This window comes from Moschus berezovskii, chromosome 3 (assembly GCF_049115385.1).
Source record: "Moschus berezovskii isolate FMDL1 chromosome 3, NW_MosBer_1.0, whole genome shotgun sequence".
NCBI lineage: Eukaryota > Metazoa > Chordata > Mammalia > Artiodactyla > Moschidae > Moschus > Moschus berezovskii.
This window is the reverse complement of record NC_142462.1, coordinates 45949146-45969493: the sequence shown is the minus strand read 5'-3', so window position 1 is coordinate 45969493 and position 20348 is coordinate 45949146. Positions and strand designations below refer to the sequence as shown.

General features: G+C 35.8%; 1 protein-coding gene across 15 annotated transcripts in view; it reads right to left on the bottom strand.

Annotated features, from left to right (window-relative positions):
- CACNA2D1 (calcium voltage-gated channel auxiliary subunit alpha2delta 1) overlaps positions 1–20348 on the bottom strand; it is a 545949-nt gene that overhangs the window by 189734 nt on the left and 335867 nt on the right. For all 15 annotated transcript variants that reach the window (XM_055420634.2, XM_055420636.2, XM_055420637.2 and 12 more), the window contains one exon: positions 1116–1245. In XM_055420634.2, coding sequence (XP_055276609.2) covers positions 1116–1245 — 130 coding nt within the window. The remainder of the gene's footprint in view (positions 1–1115; positions 1246–20348) is intronic.

The following is a 20348-nucleotide window of genomic DNA, read 5'->3' as shown; positions in this document are numbered from 1 at the left end:
CTTTTGGGCTAGTAATTTTATCCCCATTTTACAGGTGCAAAAAATGCTCGCCCAGAAAGTTAATAAATTTGCCCAGGGAAATACTGCTAAAATGTAGGTTTGAAATTTAACTTAACCTAGGCTGTCTGCATCCAGAATCCAGGCAATTATGTATACACTCTGGACACTCAATATACTTTATAGTGTTTTTAATTAAGGGGACTATTAGAAACACACTTTTTAAAATCTCAAGTGGTTCTTCCTCCTTACCATTTACTTATGTGAAAGGCAGGGTACAAGCAGGAAGGGTAGTTCGGAACCAGTTAGAAAAGGATAAGATCTAAAACCAGAGTTGTGATTGAGCAAAGACTCTGCTTTCTGGGTCACAGCTCATCTTCCTATGCTAGTAGGTTGCCCTCAGGAGAATTCCTAGTTAAAACTGTCAGGCTCTGCCCTTATTAGCACATAGGGTGTCCAACGAATATCACTGCCATAAGCTTCCTCCCCTGTATCTTCCTAAAAACTTACTCCCCTCCCTTCCTTGCAGTGAAGCCTTCTCACTCAATTTGAAGTTTTTCTATTTCTTTAGGGATATCATTTATTCCTTTACCCAACCCTTTTCTACCTTGAGTTTACAATAAACTAAGAAGGAGGTACCTTTACTCTACATCATACGGTAAGTCAGAGATCAGAGAGAGAGAGACAGGTAAAATACAGTAAGTTGTGGTAAGAACTGGAGAGTCTACAGTGTACATTGCTCTTTCTTTACCAATTTGGTGTCTTTGTAAAAATATTTGTGTGCACTAATGCTACATAGTTTTAATTTTTTATAAATGCATGTATTACTTTGGAAGTCACTGATACCAACTGGAAAGGCAGAATTATTTGTTAAAAGAGTAGGATACCTCCACGGCTACAGGCTCTCCTGCAATTATTCACATAGTGAGGCCGATGACAATATACTGCTCATGGAAATTAGGTTTCTTCTTTTGCATAAATCAGAGTTTACCACAGACTCTTAAATAACATGTAAATGAGAGCATCAAATTTGCTCCCTTTTTTTTTTTCAAAAATAAGATACATAAGATAGATTAAAAACATGGTATTCCAAGAGTTGTTCACATCCTTTTACTTACAGCCCTCATAGATGTCAGTGGGAATATGAACGGCTGCGTGCTGATAGGATATTTGTCGCCCAAAATTAGCATCATCGATAAAAACAGGTTTTATCCTCTGGCTGCCTGGTTCACTATCATTCTTTTCTGGCTATAAAGAAAAGACAGACAATAAAGAGAATATTACAATGTATCCTAACACAGATATTCTCACATTCACTTCTTCATTTGCCAAATGCATATTCTTGTAAGAATATTTTAAAATATTCCCATGATAATATCAGATGCCACAAATTTCCATTCAGCCACTAACATTCACACTACATCTTCATGAGAGGATTCACATTATAACCTAACTTCTATCCTAATTTCCTCAACATTGGGGTCACCCCAGAATATCCTGAGAAGACCAGAGCTTTCCCATGTATGGCACTTATTAAAGTGTACACTTAAAGAATAGAATACCACCAAATTAAAAGTTCCCCCTGGAAATAAATTCACCACTTATGCTACAACTTTATATAATTCTTGATTTGATAATTATCTTACACATGAACACAAAAACTAATAGCAATGAAGGATTATTTTGTCATATTTCCTTGATATTTTCATGTTTTCCAGGTATATCTATTTTTGCTTTAAAAAGGAAAGTACAAATGCTCAGAAAGAAGAGATCTATTGTAACTCTAAGTACAATTGAATCCTAACTTCAACCAAGTTGTCTCCTGAGGTAGGAGCAAAGATTCAATCAATACTGATTCAAGAAAATCCCATAAGAGTTTAAGGTTGAAGATTAATTTTGGACCTATTTGAACTATGCTTCTGATTATTAAATTACTCTGGCAAGGTAATTCAGTTACTCCTCTGGCAAGTAACTAAGAATCTCAGTGATTTATCCAAAATATATATCTCTAAATGTATTCCACTTTCCTAAGATAATTTCCACAAAACAAAACTGAAAAAAGAACCACAACATTTGACTATTTTACAGCACAGTGCAGTAATACAACTGATAAACAAGAGAAAGAAATTAAGAGGACAATCTCATAAGGGTGGTAAGATGTGGCAAAACAAACTTTACAAAGAAGTGATAGTGTCTATCTTTCTAGATGGCTCTGAAAATTTGTACAACCAGATAACCCATTAGTACCCCAAGATATTTCAATACTCTCTCTCTCTCACACACACACACACACTTCCTTGCTTCCCTAGGGAAGTTGCAACATGGGAAAGATTATTTAGACACAAATATTAGCAAAAGGGCTTAAAAAAATCAATGATTTCTAAAGCTTCAAGTCCAACTCATCATTATGTAATGAAATCAATTTAATACGTCATGACCAAACTATTTTTCAAATGAAACAACGTTGAAAGAAAACATGAAAATACACTCTCTATAATAAGGAGAAGGACTATATTTGGCAACTGTGGTTTAGTTAGATATGACTCTGTGTGTATGTGTGCACATCTGGGTATATGTCATTGGGACTGTAAAATTTGTTATCGATAAGCAGAGTTAAAGAAGGATCATTACTTATAACCCATGTGAAAGCAACAAAGATATAATTGCCCCTCCAGTAACAAACTGAATATACAAAATTATTAAACAGTAGTGCTGAAAGTCTAAAATTTGAAAAAAAGCCTACATGCAGAAATTACTAATTTGCATTATTTTCTAAAACAAAGGTTAGGTGTGTTCAGTGTTAAGGATAAGAAAAAGAAAGAATGATAAGGCAAAGAAACACCACAGAACAAAACACTTAACCTAACACATCTACCATGATTCCAACTGTTAATAAAGGAAAGAATAAAAATAATAACTGGGATTTGGTCCTGGAATCAGTTATGAATTTTCTTATAATTTAAAATTCATCCTCTGTTCTATGATTATCTATGGGCACAACTGACTTGCATAAGAGGATGGAACATTAAAATAAACTACTTCCATTAATAATATGAATGTAAAGAGGGTCTCACCAAATAAATGATGTCATTATGTTTCTCCACTGCAAACATTCTGAATTAGTAAAAAGCCTCAATATTTATTTTAAAGCAGAAGCTTCTAACAGTTTAGTCCTTGAAGAAGCAATATCACCAACCACTGAAACATTTTAGAATGCAACTCAGAGGTTTCACCCTAGGCCCAGTTAATCAGAAAGGTCAGGAAAGTGGTGTTAGTCGCTCAATCGCGCCTGACTCTTTGCCACCCCATGGACTGCAGCCCACCAGGCTTCTCTGTCCGTGATATTTCCCAGGCAAGGATACTGGAGTGGGTTGCCATTTCCTTCTCCATGGGATCTTCCCAATCCAGGGATCAAACCCAGGTCTCCTGCATTGCAGACAGATTCTTTACTGACTGAGCTACAAGGGAAGCCCCAATGTCAGGAAGGGGACCAGCAATTTAGTAATTCAACAAACCCTCCAGGTGATTGTGATACACTTTAAAACTGCAAGTTCACTGCTTTAAAATATCAATACTTTAAATTAGAGACACAACTTTTTTCATTAAAAAATGAGAATTGACTAGCAATAAGCATATTAACCAGAGAAGGCACTGGCGACCCACTCCAGTACTCTTGCCTCGAAACTCCCATGGATGGAGGAGCCTGTTAGGCTGCAGTCCATTGGATCGCTAGGAGTCGGACACAACTGAGCGACTTCACTTTCACTTTCATGCATTGGAGAAGGAAATGGCAACCCACTCCAGTGTTCTTGCCTGGAGAATCCCAGGGAGGGAGGAGCCTGGTGGGCTGCCGTCTGTGGGGTCGCACAGAGTCAGACACGACTGAGGTGACTTACAGCAGCAGCAGCAAGCATATTAACGGATGTCTGAATTTTTCTACCCTCCACAAGGCAGAAACAGTGTTTTATTATTACTGAATAACAGATGAATGCACATAGCAATATGGCCAGTAATGTTTGTCAAAGGATATTTGAAAAGAAAATAGTCCCTGCAGATTCTATAAGGGTTGGCTGCAACTTAAAATAAGTTGAGGTAGTAATACTCTTCTACTCTTCCATTAAGGAAAAAACAAAGCACAATGGCACATTAAAACTCTGAGATAAGCTCCACTAAAGAAAATAATATTTACCCTCAGTGTTCTCAAGTTCATGTGATGCTGATTGTTTGTTTTTTTCATATAAAACCTATTACAAACCACATACGTACAAAAAACCACAGAAAGGCTTGGTAGAAAGTAAAGATATCAGAGAGTTGGTTTTCCTCAGTTGTATTTAATAATGTCTTGGACTGTTTCTTGGACTTCAGCTTTCTGACTTAGGAATGATGCTGGGCTACAGGTGTGGTACCTATTCCCTGGGGCATATCAGAATCACCTGGGAAGCTTCTTCCCCCACCAATAAGCAGCAAATCACAGTGGGGAGGATGTTTTTGGAAAGAAACTCTCAATTAATTCTAATATCCTCTCCTACCTAAATTAAGAACATTCAAACTAAAGAAACTATAAAGCTATTTTCAGTTATGGAAAAATTACAGTTCCATTTCTACAATTTTAGAAAACATTATGTTAGTTTTTGCAAGCACATTTTTCCCAGAAATCCCATTTATATCTTGAGAAAAATTTAGATATATGAAAAGTAGAAAGATCAGGTGATAGATAAGAGATAGATAGTGAAGTACATATCTGAATTAGTATTAGGAACATGTGGATAAATGCAAATATTTCATTCATTCACTCAAAAATATTTATTGGTAGAGTGGAGGAGAGAGGATTTAATGATAATTCTTATAGAAATGTCATTTAATATTTAAATCTTGAAACAAACGTGCAACAATAGTAAAATGGTCACAATAATCTATTATGACAAATGCAATTTAATGTTGTTATTAAGTAATATAAAAGAGTGATTACATCAAGAATTACATATATGCTGTATTTGTTTTTAAAAGGTTTTAGGTTTAAAAGTAGATGTTAAGCACAGAGTAGGAAGAGAAAAACAGCCTATATTTTTAGAGGGATGAGAGGAAAAGAGAAATTAAAAGATGAGTACATTGATAACATTATCAGCACTATCATTAGTTTTATAGTTTTAATGGTATTCATCTTTGAGCTTTCTTGTTGTTTCCAATATAATACAATAAACATGTATTATACTTGTAATTAAAATATTAAGTTCTTTCTAGAGTACTATTAAGCATTATACAATTATCTTACTAAGGTAAAAGTTGCTTCTATTTCCTCTGAATCATTTCACACTTAAAAAACTGTGCTTTAAATGCATTTTAATAAAATGTTTGCACTTTTAAACTGCCACGCAGGGAATTCCCAGGTGGTCCAGTGGTTAGACTCGGTGCTTCAACTCCTGGTACTTGGTTCAATCCCTGACTGGGGAAATAACATCCTGTGGGCTATATGACACAGCCAATAAAGAAATTAAATAAATCATCATATAAAGGGCTTTGAAGAGTAACTGAAAATAATGTACTTCTCAACTTACATATTCATGAATCAAGTCTAGTTTTATTGTGCAGCTGCTAAATATATTAAGAAAAAAATCATACTGCTGTTGTCCATGGCCCCCGTTAATTACAGTTTTAATAAACTGCAATAAGTTCATGAAAATATTAAACTTTCTAAATACAACTCATTTGGTCAAATGTATGAAATTACTGTTTCTGATATCATAATCCATCTTTACTTGTCTTGGTATACTATGTAATTACATAGTATAGTTAATACACAGCAAATACCGGACACAAAGAAATTGGCTAAGAAAAGGAATGTGAAGAAAAGCTACTTAATACATATTGTTTAATGTGTTAGTTAAAAATGTCAAATAAATGCTCCCCCTGGAATTAAGATTTCCTTGTTTACCAGATCATATATTAAAAAAATTAAGTTAAAGTGTCTCTTTTCAACATGTTTTTCCTAAAACATATCTTCTTGATTCTCCACACTACCCTATGTAAATGCATAGAGACACTAAGGAGGTAAATTCCAAAATGTACTCAAATTTGCTACACATAAGTAAAACATGAGAAGCACGTTCCTCGGGCTAATCATCTAAATGTAACTTCAGTTGTTAAATAACCGATAGGGTACTCAGAAACAGAGGTATCATCCAGTGCTGGGTGGGTCATTCAGTTTTACAAACAGTACATACTACTAAAATTAATTTGGAAAGTCATAATAACTCTATGACACACACAAAATAATTTTGCATATTTAATATATTTTTCAAATGAAACACTAATAATTGATTATTATAATAAAAATTTGTTTTTTTTAATTTTGTTCTCTTTTAATGCTAAAATTATTTCTAACAACAGGAGATCATTCAGAAATTTAAAGTTTATATATTTCACATAATTGCAGTAGAAACTAGCTTAATCACTATGCACAATACAAACTAAACATATACACTAAAATCTTTGTTCACAATCACATTATGGCTACGTTTAACTCCTCCTACTCTCTGTCATTTTTTGTGTCCCCTAAAACCAAGAGAAAATGAAAGCAAGTGAAGGTGAAAGTGAAAGCCACTCAGTCCTGTCTGACCTTTTGAGACCCCATGGTGTATAGTCCCTGGGGTTCTCCAGGCCATAATACTGGAGTGGGTAGCCTTTCCCTTCTCCAGGGGATCTTCCCAACCCAGGGATCAAACCCAGGTCTCCCGCATTGCAGATGGATTCTTTACCAGCTGAGCCACAAGGGAAGCCCAAGAATACTGGAGTGGGTAGCCTGTCCCTTCTCCAGTAGATGTTTTCGACCCAGGAATCCAACCAGGGTCTCCTGCATTGCAGTCGGATTCTTTACCAACTGAGCTATGAGGGAAGCCAAGAGAAAATGAGTTAATACTAAATAAGAGCTGAGACTCTCCACAGAGATATCACAATTGTTATTTTTATCTCGCTAGTGAAGGGGTTGGAGAAGACAATGGCACCCCACTCCAGTACTCTTGCCTGGAAAATCCCATGGATGGAGGAGCCTGGTAGGCTGCAGTCCATGGGGTCTCTAAGAATCGGACACGACTGAGTGACTTCACTTTCATTTTTCACTTTCATGCATTGGAGAAGGAAATGAAAACCCACTCCAATGTTCTTGCCTGGAGAATCCCAGGGACAGGGGAGCCTGGTGGGCTGCCGTCTATGGGGTTGCACAGAGTTGGACACGACTGAAGCGACTTAGCAGCACCAGTGAAGGGGTTAAATGAATGGGTTTTTGTATACTGAACCAAGTTCTTCAAAAGTCAAAGACTACAGACTTGTATAAAATTCTCCAAAGTCTGTATGTGGATATTTTAAAACTTCCACCTCCAAATACATCCTAAATACATCCTTCTCTTTTTTACAATTACTTAATAAATATTATTTACAATAGGGCCTTGCCACTTTCACAATACAGATATTTTTGATTCTTGAAAATTTTTGTCACAGTTGTATTCCCAATATCAAATAAAATTTTAGATATATAATGTGCCTCTAGGCATACTATCACCTAATGAAAATAATAATAATAGATGTATGATATTTACAGTAGACTTTCATAGAGACACCAAGACGAAAAGGCTGCTCTATACTGACATGTTGCTATCAGCTCTATGGATTAAAAGATAAGATTGGCTCTGTAACCACTATTTACCAGTGGAATCTAAGCATTAAGGCTGGTTACCAGTTCTGACTGATATATAGGAAAGCCTCCCTTTTAGTAGATCACTTGCATCAATAAGCAGTGGAGATTCATCAGGGCAGCTGCAGCTGCCCATGCCTAGTTAATGAATAATGAATAGAGGGAAAAAGATGCTGAGCCTTCAGCCAGTTATAATTTTTCTGGTCAGGGTGTTAGGCCATGATGAACTGTAAATAATGAATTCAGTTATGTTGCAATACGGATACCGTCCAGTCTCCTGAGTTAATTGGTTGAAGCTGCAATTTTTCTCCTTGAGGACATATGATTCAAAGATGCACTGAGTAAATGAATAGAGCTGAAATGGAAATATGAGTTGGATGACACTGAATATATGACACTAAAATGATACTAATGATTTTGATATAATCTTTATACATATGCTTTATTGAATCCCAACAATAAGAAAATTAAAAAAAAATAAATTATAAAGAAATGAATAGCATATTATCCCCAGAAATAAAGATGAGTTCAGCTAATCATGTCTGATGAAGAAATAAGTTTTCTTCTAAATTCAGAATATTTCTCCGGGTCTCCAAGTAGTTAAAATTTTTAACTCCTTATAACTATAACATGGATTCCTCAGAGGCAATTTACTCAATATATTAAGAAAAGAATGTCTCACAGTTAATATAAAAGATACACATAACATCAGTGGTCAGAAGAAACTTGAATGAATAATTCTATTTCTTAAAATTAGATGCACTGTTCAGTTTTCATGTGTTCTTCTAATACAATTATGATAAATAAAATAGAAGAAACAGTCTGAAATAACCTGACTTTGGTGGCAGGGAAAACAGTAAGCAATTGAAACTGTACAATTACACAGAGGAAAAGTTTAAAAACACATAGGGGATATTAAAGCAAAAAATATATACATTTTTTAAATATGATGAAATGATTCAAAGATAAATACAAATATGAAACATAAAATTGAACTAAATTGTCAAAAAGGGATAGTGATCATTGGAGCAACTTGCATATTAAATTTTAAAAGCAAAGATAGGCATTCTTCAAATAAAACTTACTGAGGTTGCTGATGAAAATTACAATGATAATGTTTTGTGCTTAGTCGCTCAGTCATGTCCCACTCTTTATGACCCCAGGACTGTAGCCCACTAGGCTCCTCTGTCCGTGGTAATTCTCCAGGAAAGAATACTGGAGTGGGTTGCCAAGCCCTCCTCCAGGGGATTTTCCCAACCCAAGGATCGAGCGCAGGTCTCCTGCAATGCAGGTGGATTCTTTACCATCTGAGCCGCTAGGGAAGCCGATAACATTAAGTAGGAATACAGGATCTGAGGATATTCTCAAAATGAAATTGATGAATTTTTATTGATAGTTTCATGCTTGGATGAATAACCGTGAATCACCCACCCAGGACCTAGCACACAGTGAGCATGAAAGCCATCAAAACCATAGTACAGGAAAGTGTTATGACAAGAGCCAGAAGCTGATGTGAACTTTGTGAGCAGTACAAATTTGCAAATTATCAGATTTGAAAGGAATGTAATACTCTAAAAACATATACATATCTATTCTATATATAAATATGTAACCTAAATTTTAGGGAGTGACAGAGAGGGTATATTCTCTACTAAGGGACTGTGAAATGGTTTCTTGCATATGAAAAGCACTGTATGATTTCAAATAGTCTAAAAGTTCGATAAAGCATTCCCACTGAAAAGCAAATAGTGGTATACTTACATTGCATTATGAAAGATTTATGAGGCCAATCTATTTCTAAAAAAATTAAAAGTAAATTTTTATATTGTGAAGATAATGACAGACAGACAAACTTTAAAAAAAAATACTGTCAGGGCAAAAGAAGTTTAAAAAAATTGGTAGGGTAGAAAGATCAATCATTTATCTTTGACATCTGAGGCAAAGACTAACACTTTACAACTAATGTACAAACGGCCCAGACTAGGAAACCAAAATCCTACCATATTTATAAAGAAATGGAAACCTCTCAAGGGCTCACAAGCCTCCAAATGATCTACTTCTGGTCTGACTCTTCATCCACATCTCCTGGCTGTCCTCCCTGTTCATCGTGTTCAGGCTGCACTGGCCTGTTCTTCTGCTCCTCACACACAAATCATGCTCTTCCTGGTTTAAGGTACTCGTGCTTGTCGTTCCCATTGCCTGGTATGCTGTTTCCTGGTCTTTCTTAATAGTACCAATTCTTCAGATCTCAGCTGAAAAATACTCTCTTGGAGATTTTCCCATCTAAATTACTGCCCACAGAATCATGGAAACATTACATCACATTTATCACCTTCAGAACAATGTAGATGTGACTGATTTTATGGAATTTCACATTCAGTTCAGTTCAGTTCAGTCGCTCAGTCGTGTCTGACTCTCCGCGAGCCCATGAATCATAGCACGCCCATGAATCATTGCACTCAAACTCATGTCCACAGAGTCGGTGATGCCATCCAGCCATCTCATTCTTGGTTGATCCAGCCATCTCATTCTTGGTCGTCCCCTTCTCCTCCCACCCGCAACCTTTCCTAGCATCAGAGTCTTTTCCAGTGAGTCAACTCGTCGCATGAGGTGGCCAAAGTATTGCAGTTTCAGCTTTAGCATCAGTCCCTCCAATGAACACCCAGGATTGATCTCCTTTAGAATGAACTGGTTGGATCTCCTTGCAGTACAAGGGACTCTCCAGAGTCTTCGCCAACACCACAGTTCAAAAGCATCAATTCTTCACATTAAGGTTTGTCAAACATTCATTAACACACAAAATTTAAGTCATATCCTAAGCTATAACCTCAGGCTATATCTTAACATGGACAGAATTTGGATAGATGAATAGATGGCAGGACAACCCTTTCAAGATAAAAAATATAAAATAATAGCTGTGTATAAAATGTAAACAAAAAAAAGGATAAAGATTGGTTACATAACTGCTTTGGTGCAGTTGCCTCTAATTTCCATTCTGTCTTACATAGATTGTACCAAATTTGACTTTAGAAGCAATAATTTTACCACATTTTATTTTCAGATATCTTTTAAAAATCAAATTTGTAAATGCAACAAAGCTCATTCAATGATCAGAATTCTCTGAATTAAAATAATAAATTTGTCATCAACACATTGATATTCGAAATGGTGATTAAGGACTTATGGATGTGTAAGAATGTTCAGTTCAGTCGCTCAGTCGTGTCCAACTCTTTGCGACCCCATGGACTGCAGCACTCCAGGCTTCCCTGTAAATCACCAACTCCCAGAGCTTACTCAAATTCGTGTCCATTAATTCAATGATGCCATCCAACCATCTCATCCTCCATCGTCCCCTTCTCTTCCTGCCTTCAATCTTTCCCAGCATCAGGGTCTTTTCCAATGAGTCAGTCCTTCGCATCAGGTGGACAAAGTATTGGAGTTTCAGCTTCAGCATCAGTGCTTCCAAAGAATATTCAGGATCGATTTCCTTTAGGATGGTCTGTTTGGATCTCCTTGCACTCCAAGGGATTCTCAAGAGTCTTCTCCAAATCCACAGTACAAAAGCATCAATTCTTTGGTGCTTAGCTTTCTTTCTAGTCCAACTCTCACATTCATACATGACTACTGGAAAAACCATAGTTTTGACTGGATAGACTCTTACTGGAAAAGTAATGTCTCTGCTTTTTAATATGCTGTCTAGGTTGGTCATAGATTTCCTTCCAAGGAGCAAGTGTCTTTTAGGAATGTTACCAGCCATTTTATCTGTGCCATGTTTGCCGTCTCAATACACTAAAAAAAAATCACCATGAGGGCAAGAGAACTCATTGACACTGTTCAGTTGTGGCCCTAGCACCTAGCAAATTGTTTAGAACTGTATCTGCTTGCCCTATTTGTACTATTTGTTGAGTGAAAAAAATCAGCTTGAATCTATATTTCTTACTCCCCAAATTTATGCTTTTTCTACTTCAATCTGAAGCAAGGACAAACACTGGAAGCAGCCCAGTAAACTGACAGATAGCACCTAAGTCAGGAATTCAGCTTCTAATTCTCATTCCAATTCTTTGTGTTCTTGCTATGGCTCCTCAGGGTTTTTTGTTAGTGTTAGTGTTAGTTTTTGCTTGTTTTTTTAAAGAAACAGAGGAAAATAAAATCTGCAAGGCTCCTTCTGGCTCTGAAAATTACACTTCTGAAATCTATGAACTTTAACTTAAAGAGATTTGTTTCCAACCTTTTTTTTCCTAAATGTCATGTAACTACAAAAACATGTAAATGACGGAAGGTGGGTATAAAGAAGCATTTACCAAAGGATTCTCTAGGTTTCCAAACCCCTTGGCCTTGAGAATTTACATTTTAATTTGTGATAATGCATTCACAACATAGTTACATATGTCAATCAGTCAAACAGACATTGTGTAGGTGAACATAGCTTAGAACATTAGTTGGGCTTTTCACTTCAATTTCACAAGTAGAATTACTTCAATTACTTCCCTCAAGTGACAACCAAGACTTTCTCTCTATGAAGAACTTAAATAAAACTTAACACACCATGTGCCCATGGTCCCCAAAAGAATTCATAGGAAGGGTGGAAAAAAACATTGGAACTTACAGTTACACCCATTTCTAGTAAATGAGATTTTAAAAAATTAAATTTTACAAATATTTACTAAATGGAGTGACATTAGCACTCCTTCTACCCTGGCCTTACTAAATGTATGTGAGTTGGTCTCAAGTCATCAGTCATCCTCCAGGTACAACAGGAGAAAGGAAGGCTTACTTCTTACAAAGTCACTTTCAATGCACACTCTATGTGTGAATCACATCACAACAAACTATGGAAAATTCTTAAAGAGATAGGAATACCAGACCACATGACCTGCCTCTTGAGAAATCTGTATGAAGGTCAGAAAGCAACAGTTAGAATTGGACATGGAGCAACAGACTGGTTCCAAAAAAGGAACGGAGTATGTCAAGGCTGTATATTGTCATCCTGCTTGTTTAACTTCTATGCAGAGTACATCATGAGAAACGCTGGGCTGGATGAAGCACAAGCTGGAATCAAGATGCTAGGAGAAATACCAATAACCTCAGATATGCAAATGATATCACCTTTATGGCAGAAAGCAAAGAAGAACTAAAGAGCCTCTTGATGAAAGTGAAAGAGGAGAGCGAAAAAGTTGGCTTAAAGCTCAACATTCAGAAAACTAAGATCATGGCATCTGGTCCCATCACTTCATGGCAAATAGACAGGGAAACAGTGGAAAACGTGACAGACTTTATTTTGGGGGGCTTCAAAACCATTGCAGATGTTGACTGTAGCCATGAAATTAAAAGACGATTACTTCTTGGAAGAAAACTTATGACCAACCTAGACAGCATATTTAAAAGCAGAGATATTACTTTGCCAACAAAGGTCCATTTAGTCAAGTCCATAGGAGAAGGCAATGGCAACCCACTCCAGTCTTGCCTGGAAAATCGCATGGATGGAGGAGCCTGGTACAGTCCATGGTGTCTCGAAGAGTTGGGCATGACTGAGTGACTTCACTTGCACTTTTCACTTTCATGCACTGGAGAAGGAAATGGCAACCCACTCCAGTATTCTTGCCTGGAGAATCCCAGGGACAGAGGAGCTTGGTGGGCTGCCGTCTATGGGGTCACACAGAGTTGGACACAACTGAAGCAACTTAGCAGCAGCAGCAGCAACTAAGTATCTAGATAAAACTTTTTGCTTTTTTCTGGCAATTCTTATTGTGAAATGCCACTTAAACCAACACTTCATAAAACTTCACTTATCTTAAAAATTTGGAAGTCTCTTGGGAGGTTTCTCAGCATATCATTTCAGGTGTGTTTTTTGTGTGTGTGTGTTCACACATAATTTATAAGTAAATAGGTGAGCTTTTTAAACTGATACATATATGCAAGCAAGAAAAGGTTGAAGATATCATTCAAAGCAATCCAGTCCCCATATTTGTTTACCCAATATTGTACATAGGGTGAGTAGATAATGCCCACATAATACCTCCGAATTTTCCAAAATTCAGTGAGTTCTAAATAAATACACCATACACTACCCTCTGTAAAGTAAGAATTCCGTGTGGAATCTAAAAGAGAATTATGCATGCCACCACTCCAAAGCAGCTTAGGACCAATGTTTTAACTATCCTTGCAAAAGCAGCACATGCACAAGTGTACAAAGCATTACAAAACATTAAAACAGACCCGATTTTTGGAAGAAGGAACCAAAAACACATGGCACTATTCCTACAAGAAATAGACTCTGAAATAATCTTCCTTATTATCAGTTTTAACAGTTCCCCCTAAAAAAAAAAAATAAACAGTTCCCCCTCCCATGAATTCTAATAAGGCAATATTTCACACAAAGGTACATGCATTAATTTTAAGGTGTTCATGGTATATATGACTGGGAATGATGGATCAGATCAGTGAAGATTTCTGATTTAAAGTCTAACCATCTTTTTTAATCACAGAGATTTTATTTTACCTACTTGCAAGTCACTATTAACAACACAGTCAAGGATGAAGCTGGCTAGATAAATACAAGCCATATACATCAAAATTAAATATGGAAAGTATGATGGATAGGTATAATAAATTAAAATTTTAAATCAAAACCATCTTCAAAAATTTTAATTGAAAATCTTGATTTATAACAGCTCCATCACAGGGTCCTTCCTGTGCACCATGGATGCCCATGGCATATGCAGGGCAGCACAGCACAGTGACACATGGCTCTTGCTGTGTATCACTCTGCACTTTATTCAATTCTCTGCTCTTCCAAATACACATATGTGACAGGGGACAAGTCACTTAAGCTCACTAAATTTTACTGACATTTCTGAAAATTATTAAAATAATAATATGTGTCACAAAAGATAACTATGAATGATAACATTACCTACAAAGCATTTGTTTCCTAGTTTAGAGTAAGTATGTGCATGCATGTTAAGTCAATTCAGTCATGCCCACTCTGTGCAACCCTACGGACTGTAGACCACCAGGCTCTTCTGTCCATGGGATTCTCCAGGCAAGAATACTAGAGAGAGGTGCCATGCCTTCCCCCAGGGGATCTTCCCAACCAGGGGATGAAACTCAGTTTCGTATGCTTCTGGCAATGGCAGGCGGATTCTTTATCACTAGCACCACTTGGGAAGTCCATTAAGCTAACATAAGTTTGAGCGACTATTATTATGTATATTATAAAATATAATTATAACTATTATTATAATCTAATCTAAACAAAGAGCACTGAAAATATTCAAACCACTTATTTTAGATTCACACACAAAAAAAGGCAACTCTGATTATAACATATTACTGAAGCAATTAATATTCTATCTATGTACTATCTCCTATGAGGATTCAACAATAATCATTAGCAGAGCCTCAAATAAAGGCCACATACTATCAGAAAATTTAACAAAAGAGAGAGAGACCTAGACTTTGATTCCTTCTTTAATAATTATAACATATTTCATCACTGTTTGATACATACTGCTTTTGGTTCATTCTAGAAACAGAGTGATATTTCTATAAAATGAAATGAATGATTGGCCTTTTAAAAAGACATTTAGAAAGGACATTATGTTGGGATTAATTTTAATGTAGACAAGGCCAGTAAGAAAATAAATAGCAACATAAATATGCAAGGAAATTCAGCAGACTAGCCAGATGTCCCAGACAGGTAACATTTTTAACGTAATCAATAAACTAAAATGTAGCAAATAAATCAACCTAATTTATCGACATGGGAATTCTGGGTTGAATTTATTTCATTTGGATTTCAGTCCAAAACATAGATCTTAGAATTAGGTTAATAAGGGTTTGCAATGATCTGCTTTCTCTTTGCTTGCTTTATGCATTAAGAAAATAGTGCTGCATGCTAGCACAACTCAAGCCTTCTGCAGAATCTACTTCACTAAACCTTTAGGAAGTTAAGGATTTATTGGGACAGATGTCTCTAAAAACCTAAACAAGAACCTAAATAAATTTCAAAACTAAGGAGAGGGCAGTTCCTCACTGGTATAGTGGTATCTCCAGCCATCAAAACTAAGGAGAACCTGAATGTGGAATTTCATAACTAATTGATGCATTGTTAGCTATTTTCCATTTTATTTAGACATTTAATTAACTTTTCTAATCTGGATATATAGCACTCACAAGGATTTTACAACAAATTTCTGCATTGCAGTCACATGCATTTCTAAATGTGTTTTAGAAAATTCTATTTCAATTTTTATTTTGTTAAGCATTTTCTTGAGTTTTTCACACAAACATAAGGATATTCTTAACAATAAAATAATTCAAATTAGTACTCTTTAATTATTGTTAACACACCCACATGCATAAATGTGTACCCATGTGGAACTAAAGTCACTTCAAATCAATATTAAATGTATTTTAATAATATTAATAATTATTAATTTTAAAAATTACACTAATATTTCTAGATTGCCTAATGTAAGACAGGGAATGTTCTAAACACTTTATATGCATTAACTAATTTAATTTTCACAGTAACTGTATGAGGTAGGTATCACTATTACCTTTATTTTTCAGGCCAAGAGGGAAAAACAGAGAGGTTAGGTGATTGCCAAATCACCACGCTAGAAAATGGCACATTTGGGATTCAAATGCTTGCACTGGAACTCTGGAATATAATCTCTTAAGTATCATACTCTATTTCCTCCATATAACAATGTACTGATACATAGTAATTATACATGTATGTATTGTTATTAATTGGGGAAAATAGTTTCACATGGAAGAATTTAGGAGTGAAATATCATATCTCTATTTTATCTTAAAATATTTAAGCAAATAATAGATACAGAAACTATGGAGACTTGGTTTACTATTCTTTCTTTTTTATATTTAAAACACTTTTCCTGATAAAAAGTTAAAAACTAATCTTACATTAAAACATTATATGCACATTAATGCTGTAATCTCTCTGAAAATGAAATTCAGCAATTTACTCTTATTAAATTAGACAACATTTAGTTCAATGGACTAATAGACTTGATTTCACATTTCACAAAGATTCATAAAAACTTAGCTATCAGGTCTCTTCAGTATTAGAACCAAAATTTCTGATCTTATATTACTTGTAGTAACTGCCTACAAATATTCTAACCCTAATACTTATTCTCAACTTGAATCAATTTTAGACATAGGGCAAAGCAGACTGGCTGTCTTTACAGTCCTCATGACTGAACCAGAGGCTAACGGGAAGAAGGAACACATGAGTGAAAAGGAAGGAACAAGGTCCACTCTGTTCCCATCTTCAAATGTCTATATTAAAAAAAATTAATTCAAAGACAGTCCACAGTCAAAGCCAATCTTGCCAATCCTCTCTTAGTCTTATTTCCACCCAACCTTGAAGCAAAACAAACATTTTCTTTTCTACCATGCTTGCAAAGGGTTTCCTATTTACTTTGCAAATACTGCTGCTGCTGCTAAGTCACTTCAGTCGTGTCCGACTCTGTGTGACCCCATAAACGGAAGCCCACCAGGCTCCCCCTTCCCTGGGATTCTCCAGGCAAGAACACTGGAGTGGGTTGCCATTTCCTTCTCCAATGTGTGAAAGTGAAAAGTGAAAGTGAAGTCGCTCAGTCGTGTCCGACCCTTAGCGACCCCACGGACTGCAGCCTACCAGGCTCCTCCATCCATGGGATTTTCTAGGCAATAGTACTGGAGTGGCTTGACCCCCTAAAAAGTAAACAATCTTCATGAACACTATGTAAGCAACTGGGGAACTGAAGCACATAACCAACTATCCAGTTTAATAGCATGATGTCAACAATTGCTCTAAATCATTAAAGAGAGAAAGAGTAAGATCCTTATCTCAAGACATAAACATTTTAATAAAGAAGACTATATAAAAATACTACAGTGTGTGGTATTAGACCATCAAAACCAAAAATGTGGAACAAGTTATTTAGGGTACTCAGAAGAAGGAAATACCATTTGCTATCTAGAAAAACCAAGGCAGGCTTCAAGAGTAGGTAGTATTTGAATTAGTTTTTAAAGAATACTTAGCTCAAAAAATGTAGGATATTATAATCAGGTAATTAGAGGAGAGAAGATGCTAATATTAATAACACAAGGGACAGAAATGATTATCTTACATTTCTAGCATGGCTATGTACTGTATGTACCTTATGTCTACCAGGAGAATTGTGGCTAACCAAATAACCAAATAATTTAGCCCAGTAATACTTACATTTTGAAGTTCCAAAGCAAAAATCTGTGTGAATGACTATAGTCATAATTTTTATGTAATATTACACAATCCTAAGGGACATTACTTTTACCCTTATTTCATTCACCACTTTAGCTAAATCTGGCTGTCACTAAGTTTTTATTTTTATACGCAGAAGGTGAATATAAATAGCATTGATCTAGAGTAGCATGGAGATTATAAAATGCCCCTGAGGAACTGTCTTATATCAAAGTCCTTGAAAAGCTTACAACGTGACAGCTCTCCACAAACCAATTCAGATGTAGCTAATAGAAAGTAACACTCCAAAGAGATAACTGATCACCTTTAAATGCTTGCTTTACCTTTAAGTGAGGCCATGTATCATCATTATAATGAACAAAATCAATAGATTACACTTGAATATGTCATTCTTTATATTCAAATCTTAACTTGGTGATGGACAGATAAAACAAACATGGAAGAAAAATAGGAACAATTAGTCTTTAAGTCAACATCAACTAAAGTTATGCGCTTTTACATCTGATTTACTTCTATTATGAAAGCTACTTTTTCCTCATTTCCATCTACTCTTATTCTATACACCCTACCCTGCCTTCAAGACCTTTCCTTAATGGTTGGTGCACTGAGGATTCTATCCCTGTATTAGGGATATTAAGGCAATTCTACATTATTTTTTATGTGTGTAGATATGTGATATAGACAGAGAATAAGACAACAAGGAGAGTGGAATTGGGGCAAGCTGGAGAATGTATGACATCCAACGGCAATCAAACTCCTGGGCTTTTGTGTCAGCATATCAAAAGATGTTTACAGTTAAATCTGGCCTACCTATTTTTTATAGCTTGACATTACTGGCAAGATTTCAGCCCCTTGGTTTCAAAGTCCACTCATAGGTTAAATATATAACTATTCTAGAAAATAGAAAATTTATTTAGATCTCAGGTATTTATATCCCATTCAAACATATGAGGACAAATTTTTAAATGTATAACACTATTTCAATATTTAGCATTCCAATTAGTTCCTGTGTTCATTAGCTATTAGATATTGATGTATGAGATTATAAGCTCACATCATATAATTGCCAGTTGCCAATTTTTCATAATGAATATGGCTTTGTAGAATTTGAGCAATAAAAATATACAACTAAATTGGTCTATGTTAGTCTCTCAGCCATGCCCGACTCTTTGTGACCCCACGGACTGCAGCCCGCCAGGCTCCTCTGTCCGTGGGTTTTCCAGGCAAGGACCTAGAGTGGGTGGCAATTTCCTTCTCCAGGGGATCTTCCCAACCCAAAGATCGAACCTGGGTCTCCTGCACTGCAGGCAGAATGTTAACTGAGCTACCAGGGAAGCCCTAAAATGGTATATAGAAAAGTGAAGCAAATCACAGTGAGAGTAAGCCAATTCAAATTAAAGCAAAATGGCATTATGGTTGTACAAACATTTGATAAATAAAAATATCATTACACATATTAAGTTGGAGTATAAGAACCAACTAAAGCCAACTATACATTGAAAAATGTTTGGTGAGGGTGAATGAATTTCATCATCTATATAGGTCCAACTTCATCTGATAAGCAATTATCTTAAGAAAAAAAAAGTAGAACCACTAAAAGTCCTAAAGTGAATATCAAAGTTCAGTATTTACTTACACTTCTTAACTGTCTTTCATTTTCTTAAAAAAATAGGAATAAAATCACCATATGACCCAGCAATCCCACTCCTAGGCATATACTCTGAGGAAACCAAAATTGAAAGAGAAACATGTATCCCATTGTTCACTGAAGCACTATTTACAATAGTTAGAACATGGAAGCAACCTAGAATGTCCATCAACAGATGAATGGATAAAGAAGTTGTGGTACATATACACAATGGAATATTACTCAGCCATAAAGAGGAACACATTTGAGTCAGTTCTAATGAGGTGGATGAACTTAGAACCTATTATACAGAGTGAAGTGAGTCAGAAAGAGACAGATAAATACCATATTCTAATGAATACCTACAAAATCTAGAAAAATGGTACTGAAGAATTTATTTACAGGGCAACAATGGAGAAACAGCCATAGAGAACAGATTTATGAACATGGGGAGAGGGGAGGAAAGGGTGAGATGTATGGAAAGAGTTAAACTTACATTACCAAGTATAAAATAGATAACCTACAGGAATTTGCTGTATGGCTCGGAAACTCAAACAGGGGCTCTGAATCAACCTAGAGGAGTGGGATGGGGAGGGAGATGGGAGGGAGGTTCAAAAGGGAGGGGATATATGTATACTTATGGCTGACTCATGCAGAAAACAGCAAAATTCTGTAAAGCAATTATCCTTCAATAAAAAATAAATTAATTTAAAAAATAAAGACTATATATTTCTATTCCAGAAAACATTTTGGTCACAGTGATCAAAACATATGCATTA